The following is a 7,238-nucleotide window of genomic DNA, read 5'->3' on the forward strand; positions in this document are numbered from 1 at the left end:
AATAATAATAATAATAATAATAATTTTTTTTTTTTTTCCAGTCAAAGTGGGTATGTGTGTTTATGGTTTTATAGAAGAGATGTTCACGTTATAGAAGTTCAAAGTGGTCCGACAACGAGAAGAATTGAAGATGCATGTCACGCATCACATTTTAATTTGAACATGCCCTTTGTAACTTTAGTCAGTGAGTGACATTTTTTTTTTTTTTTTTTTTTTTTTTTTTGAATATGGATTTAAAAATATTATACTGATATTAATATCCCTTTTTAAAATTGTTTATAGCGACCAATCCAGAGCCCAGAGAATGTCCATATAGTGGAAAATTTTCTGTCGCCGGTATATCACAAATGGAAAGGCAAAAGCGCTCTCCAACAATAAACGGAAAAGCAATAATTAATGTAAGTAGTAGTGATAATATAATAGTAGATAATGAAATTATGAGCGAAAGGAAAAGGAAAAAAGGAAGCAATTTGAAAAAAAGGAAAAGAAAAAGGAGGAATAGCGTTGATAAAGAAGAATCGTGCGAAGATGAAATAACGACTCTTGAAGTTGGTTGCGATACTAGTGACACGTTAGAATTTCGATCTCAGTGTGCGTCTTCGAGAATAATTTCCGGTAAGTTTTTATTTATTTTTTTCTTTTTTTAATAACCGTTAAAAGTAAAAATTTTTTAAAAAAATTAACATAGAATACAGTTGCCACGGGAGATGGACTGAAAACGAGACCAATTTTCTTATAACGACACCACAAAGTAGAACGAGCATAGGTGCAAAAAGATATTGTTTTATTTACAAAGAAATAAATGGCGTTATACATTTTTCAAGTTCGAGTCAATCATGTGTTAGAAGTATTAACACGGGTGTCGAAGGTGTTCTCGCATTTAATGCTACTAGTTTAGGTATGATGACGTCAAAAAGAAAATAGGTTTATCATTATCATTATTATTCCTTTTTTTTTTTTGTAAATAATTTCATTGTCGCAGGTCGGTGTCAACAAACAAACGGTGCAGAGTCTTTCGATCGTCGTAATTTTTTATCGATAATCCTTATGGCTGTGGCAGGCTTAAATAATTTTTATTTAATTTTATTAAGATGATGATAAAAGTAAATCTCGTAACGATAATATCCATTAAGGTACATAATAATAATTTTTATTAATAATAATAATAATATTATCCCATATATATATTATTAATATTAATCAAAAGTTTTATTTATTTATTCAGGCGGAAATTTCAAGACATGTACAATCAAGTGTAACGTTTAAAAAAAACCGACAAAAACGCTTAAGTTATTATTAATAAACTTATTTTTTTTTTTTTTAGTAATATATATATAAATAAATAAATAAAGGTGATTTATACATAAATTTATGAGTACATATATATATATATACATAAAATAATAATTAGTAATTAAACCAAGGCAATAATTATTAGTAGTAATTACCAACCATAATTTTAAATGTGTAAGCTTTGTTGTATAGTAATTAATTTTAAAAAAACTAAAAAAAAATTTTTTTTACTTACTCATTTTACTTCTTATTATTATTATTATTATTATTAATTTTATTAGGCATTTATTATTATTATTATTATTTTTTTTTTCTATAAAAAAAAAATAAATAAATATATCAAATTTATTAGATTAAGGTTATGAAAAAAAAAGATTAAATTTTAGCATTTATTTTTATTTATTATTATTATTTTTAGAGATTATTAATTATTTATTTATTTATTTATTAATTTGACGATTTTATATATATATATAGGAAATTTAAATGAAATTATTATTATTATTATTTAAATATTCAAAATCTTATTTTTTTAAATGGAAAAAATTTTCGATATAGAAAATTAATGGCGTTATATATATGAGAATATAAATTAAGATAATGATTTAAAAAAAAGACGTTTTTAGTTTTTAATATAATTTTGTTATAAAATTATACTAATTTTGTAGATGATAATGCACCAGCACACACACACTCACTTACATACATACTATTAGCAGCAATAAAATTTTTCTTTTTTTTTTTTTTTTTTAATGTTTATTTATTTAAAATGAGAATTTAAAATTATTATTATTATTATTTACCTTAAAATTTAATTCATCATTTTGTGTAATATTTTGTGGGAGGGGAGGGGGGGGAGTAAGGGAGGGTAATTGAATTTTTCCGTTAATTTTATTATGCAAATATTAAATGCAAATTTGAAAAATGCATTTGAAATATTAATTAATGATTAAAAAATTCACGATGAACGAAATTTGACCCCTAAAATGTGTAATTAATTAACGAATAATATGTGAGTCGACAAAAATTTCAATCGAAAAAATACACAGCCATCCTTTGAAACCGTTAAAAAAAAAAAAAAAAGTTTTTAATTAAAAATCATATTAAAATTTAGGTATTCGATGAAATGGGTTTAACCGTAGAAATTTAATAAAAATTATTTTAAATACAAAAAATAAATAATTTTGATACAAACGCTCGTGATAAGGACAATTTAAAATAATAATAGTAATAATAATATTAATACGTTTATTTATTAAAATTGACTAGATAATGTTTTAAAATAATAATTTTCAATATTATTTTTAATACAACATGGTAACGTATTATTGTTAAAATTAAAATAATGACATAAGAGCAGTCGGATATTCGTTCATTTGATGACCGGAAGTTTGAACAACTTGACCGGAAGTTTGATTCGTCATTGTTCCTATTGCTCCGGGTGTACCTGAATAAGCTCCCGAACTCGTGTTCCCATGATGAAACCTAATAAAAAATAATTTTTCTCTTTAATTTTTAAATTATTTTTGACTAATTAAAAATATAAAAAATAAAATAAAAATACCGGGGATCTAGCATCATGGCTGCAGCCATAGCTGCTGCTGAAGTTTGATGAGGAGATCTATGAGTTGTCGTCATTCCACCATGATCTTTTACTCTCGTGCTATTACCAGTGTTTAATATTTGCTGATGATGAAAATCTAAACTTGCAGAAGTTGGAGTTGAAACATTTTGAACGTGAGATTCATTGTTGGTAAATCCCGTATAAGCGTTTATATTTGATGACGTCATATTATGATTTTGAGAAATAACGTCCGTTGTAACTTCGTTGCCGTTTGAACTCTGATGCATTCTCGTATTATTCGACTCATTAAATCCTTCTTGAAATAACTATTTATATTTAATTATAATTAAATTTAAATAACATTTATATTTATTTATTAAAAATACAAATGAAAAAGCACTGATTAAAACCTGATTCGGTTTTTTGTTTGATCTTGCTTTGTAAGGAACCTTAGCAGAAGCATTATCACCGTGATGACGAGCCTGATGTTCTTTAAGTTTATCACGTCTTGAACTTGCATAATCGCATTCCAAACATTTAAAAGGTTTTTCTTCTAAATGTATTCTTTCGTGTCTCACCAAATGACTTTTTTCTAAAAATCCTCTACCACAAATATTACAACAATGAGGTCTAACTCCTTGATGGCTCTTTCCATGGGATAACAATTGTGATTTTTTAGCCGTCGTGTATTTACAATGAGGATAGGAACACCTAGTATTATTAACAAATTTATTTATTTATTATAAAAAAAAAAAAAGGTTATTGTGCATTTATGAGAAAAATAATATATATTAAACAAACCTGTATATGTCACCAGAATGAATTCTTTTATGGGCTATTAAATGACTTAAATATTTACTACTAAATCCGCATAAATCACAAACATAAGGTCTATCCGTAATTGAAGGCCCTATTTTATCCATCGATTGGTATTGTGTAAAATGACATTTTGAATGCACTAAAATATTAGCCTAAGAAGAAAAAAATTTCAATGTTATTTAAGAATAGTAGTGAACCTGAATAAGAATAAAAAAAAAAAAAAGTTATTACGAACCTGAGATTTTGAACGAAAGTTGCAATGAGGACATCTATGAATTTTACCTTGAGCATGTACAGATCGATGAGTTAAAATAGAATTTAATTTTTCATTGGTAAAATCGCCTGACAAACAAAAAAAAAATAAAAAACCTTTTTTAACATTCACAAGTGAAATTTAAAAAATATCTTTATCGGAATAATAATTTCATAAATAAAATATAAAACATACAAGAATCACATTTATATGGGGGACCAGGAAAATGTCCTTTTATGTGTTGAAAATATAAATTATTCCATTGACAAACAAATCCGCAAACTCCACATTTATAAGTAACATCCCTAGAATGCACAAGGCTTAAATGTTGTTCTAAAGAAGTTGTATCATTGGAAAAATGATTACACAGATGACATTTTAAATATAATTCTGTAGTGTCCCCTTCACAATCACTAGCTAAATTTAAAAAATTTTGAAAAACATTTTTAATTGTTTTTTGAAACAATTTTGCAAAGAAAAATTAAATGAATTACCTTCTTTTTTTTTTAAAAATTTTTCTGAACCGTTTTTCCTCATTCTAGCTACCAAAGCTGATCGTAAAGCTGCTAATCGAGCAATAGGATTGGCTCTAAGTAACTTTTGCCTTTTTTTACATTTTTTTTTAGTAATTTTTACCTAAAATTAATTTTGCATCAAATTAATTTTTAATATTAAAATTTTTTCTTGACAACAGGACAACTTTGTGATTGTAAAAAAATTTTTTAAAAATGTTTTTTAATAGTTATGAAAATGATTATTAGAATGTGAAATAATTTTACTTTGCACACTGTTCCTGTATTTTCCATTTCTTTTTCATTTTGAAGATAATCATATTTTTGACTGAGAGCATCATACACAGTTAGAAACTTATCAATTGATAAACCATTTTCATTTAAATGATTAAGTAATAAATATAAAGACACTTCACTAATAACAAATAAACTTTCATTTTCAATTATTTCAGTTATGTGTTGGACATTTATTTCCATCCATTTAACTAACTTTAAAACTGATTTCAACTGCATTTCTCTTTTTTTTACATCTTGCTTCGTCCAAGCAATTATTAATTGAATTATTTGAATTTGTGACAAATTAATCATCTGAAAAATTTTAGATTATTTTTTTTAAAAAAAAGGGTTCAGACTTTTTTTTTATAATATAGTCAACCTAAATATATAACTTTTATCAATTCTTTTAATAAAAAAAAACTTAAAAAAATGCTTTAAAAATTATATTACCTTATCAGATAAAAATTTTTCTAGTTTACTAATATCAAGCTCCAGTATTTCTGAACTATTTAAAATATCATCAAGGTGATTTCTAATATAATTAGAAGCATATTTACTAAGCAATGGCATATTGTACACATCGGCCATGTGTTTGACATTTAAACAGTTTTGTAAATTTAAATACCTCTCAAAATATTCTGCACAATGTAGTTTCAATTTAGATACTTGTAAGTGATGTGCAAGTTTAAACATTTCAGTTGCATTAGTATTATTTATAATAATTGTTCCTGTGTACATATAATTAACAAAGCATTGAAATATTTTAGAACTTTGACATGTTATATTGAATTTCTCGATAGCTGACTTTTTCGATTGAAATATTGATTCGAAATAAGGAGAAAAAGATGACAAAATATTTCTGTGAAGGTAAAATTTTTGATCTTCAACATATAAAACAACATCACAAAATTTTCCAGCCTCTCTTTGCAAACGTAATTTTTCTAAAATTGCACTGCTGTGTTGATTATGAGTAAAACTCATTGAATTTGACTCGCACACATTTATCTGTCCAGTTGACATTTTATCACAAAAGGCGGTAAATTGATAACATTTGTATTATAGGTACCATTTAAGAAAATCGATAATAATTTTTAAAACAAACTTTTTCACTCTGTTTGAGAAGGGGCATAAAAATAAACTATTTTAAATATTATTTTATAAAATGTTCAATTAATGTTACCATTTTAATTTTTTTTATTATATTTAATTCAATTTTACTGAAAGCCGTTTATTTTCAGTTAGTGTTCATCGATTATTCAAAGGATAACCGTATTGTTCGTGGCAATAGTCTTGAATAATTACTAACAAGTTTTTTATTTTAAACATGAATGAATTTACTAACCCAGAAAACGAAGATTCAAAATTTACTCATGAGCAATTAATGCAAATTACAAATACTGCATTAAATGAATTATTGACACAAGACTCATTTTTAAACGATCTTCCCAACGGGGTAACTTTGGAAGAAGTAAATAACCAAATAGCACTTCAACATGGAAAATCAATCACTATAAATATTTTAAGAGAAGACAAAGAAAAAATGCCAATTATAGTAAGCAAAAATTTAATGCATATTTATTTATTTATAAATAAATGTGTTTTTCGATATTTTAATATTTATTACACAGGTTTCGCAAGCTGAAGGAACAGTAGCAGACTTAAAAAAATCCATAAGAAAATACATTACTTTAAAATTAAAAAGATCAAAAAAGACAAAAATGAGACATAAATTAATTTCATGGAAATACATTTGGAAAACTTATTTTCTTAAGCATTCAGACAAGATTTTAAAAGACAACAATGTTAAGTTAAAAGATATTGGTATAAAAAATAAAAGTACACTTGAATTTATTAAGAAAAAAAAACATTTTTAAAATTTATTTATAACAAATAAAAATAATAATTATTAATGTAAATTTATATTAAAATAATTACAATTATTTATTATTAAAAGGGCAAAATAAAAATAAATTGATAAAATAATAATGATAATAAAAACACCAGGCAGCCAAAGAAGGAGACAAAAAGGGTGAAATATAGAAATTTGGAAATTGAAATAGCCAGGATGCGCAGGGGGAGATGCGAGATCAGAAACGATTCCATTGGAGCCATTTTATTATTGTTTTTTATAATTAAAAGAAAGTAAATAAAAAATAAATAAATTTTCTAATATTTTGCAAAAAATAAATAATTTTTAATTTAAAACATTGTATAAAATATCATAAGTAAAAAATTAATATCAATATCATAATTAATATTAATATCAATAATAAAATTACATCCTTAAATGTACAATAGAAATCAGTGCATCATATTTATAATATAAACAAATTGAAAGCACATCAGACATTATTTAAAATGCTTAAAGTTACATTAGTACAAATAATTATACATTAATACATAAATAAATTGTTGAAGTTAACATACTAATAATAACATGATAGTGTATTATTAAATTAAATTTTTAGTAATATGTGTAATTCATGTGAAACAATTAAAAAGGCTTCTTTTACAAAACCGT

General features: G+C 24.4%; 4 protein-coding genes across 4 annotated transcripts in view; 2 read left to right on the top strand and 2 right to left on the bottom strand.

Moving 5' to 3' along the window:
- Positions 1 to 924, top strand: part of Phum_PHUM039890 (uncharacterized protein) — a gene marked incomplete at both ends in the record, with an annotated part of 2,345 nt that extends 1,421 nt beyond the window's left edge. Inside the window, 3 exons of the mRNA XM_002423098.1 lie at positions 42 to 184; positions 283 to 615; positions 689 to 924. Of these exons, the coding sequence (XP_002423143.1) occupies positions 42 to 184; positions 283 to 615; positions 689 to 924 (712 nt within the window). The remainder of the gene's footprint in view (positions 1 to 41; positions 185 to 282; positions 616 to 688) is intronic.
- A 1,706-nt stretch (positions 925 to 2,630) lies between these two features.
- Phum_PHUM040000 (zinc finger protein, putative) lies at positions 2,631 to 5,737 on the bottom strand (the record flags this gene model as incomplete). Its single annotated transcript, XM_002423099.1, has 9 exons — positions 2,631 to 2,740; positions 2,937 to 3,173; positions 3,258 to 3,568; positions 3,659 to 3,828; positions 3,912 to 4,018; positions 4,125 to 4,346; positions 4,424 to 4,526; positions 4,709 to 4,971; positions 5,197 to 5,737. The coding sequence occupies 9 exons, from the start codon at positions 5,735 to 5,737 to the stop codon at positions 2,631 to 2,633; spliced, it is 2,064 nt and encodes a 687-aa protein (XP_002423144.1).
- A 304-nt stretch (positions 5,738 to 6,041) lies between these two features.
- Phum_PHUM040010 (U11/U12 snRNP 25 kDa protein, putative) lies at positions 6,042 to 7,038 on the top strand (the record flags this gene model as incomplete). The annotated part of the gene is made up of 3 exons (XM_002423100.1): positions 6,042 to 6,269; positions 6,346 to 6,553; positions 7,016 to 7,038. The coding sequence occupies 3 exons, from the start codon at positions 6,042 to 6,044 to the stop codon at positions 7,036 to 7,038; spliced, it is 459 nt and encodes a 152-aa protein (XP_002423145.1).
- Positions 7,039 to 7,135: 97 nt separating this feature from the next.
- Phum_PHUM040020 (uncharacterized protein) overlaps positions 7,136 to 7,238 on the bottom strand; it is a gene marked incomplete at both ends in the record, with an annotated part of 775 nt that continues 672 nt past the window's right edge. The window contains one exon of the mRNA XM_002423101.1: positions 7,136 to 7,143. Coding sequence (XP_002423146.1) covers positions 7,136 to 7,143 — 8 coding nt within the window. The remainder of the gene's footprint in view (positions 7,144 to 7,238) is intronic.

The sequence above is a fragment of the Pediculus humanus genome, genomic scaffold (assembly GCF_000006295.1).
Source record: "Pediculus humanus corporis 1103172107387 genomic scaffold, whole genome shotgun sequence".
Taxonomy (NCBI): Eukaryota; Metazoa; Arthropoda; class Insecta; order Psocodea; family Pediculidae; genus Pediculus; species Pediculus humanus.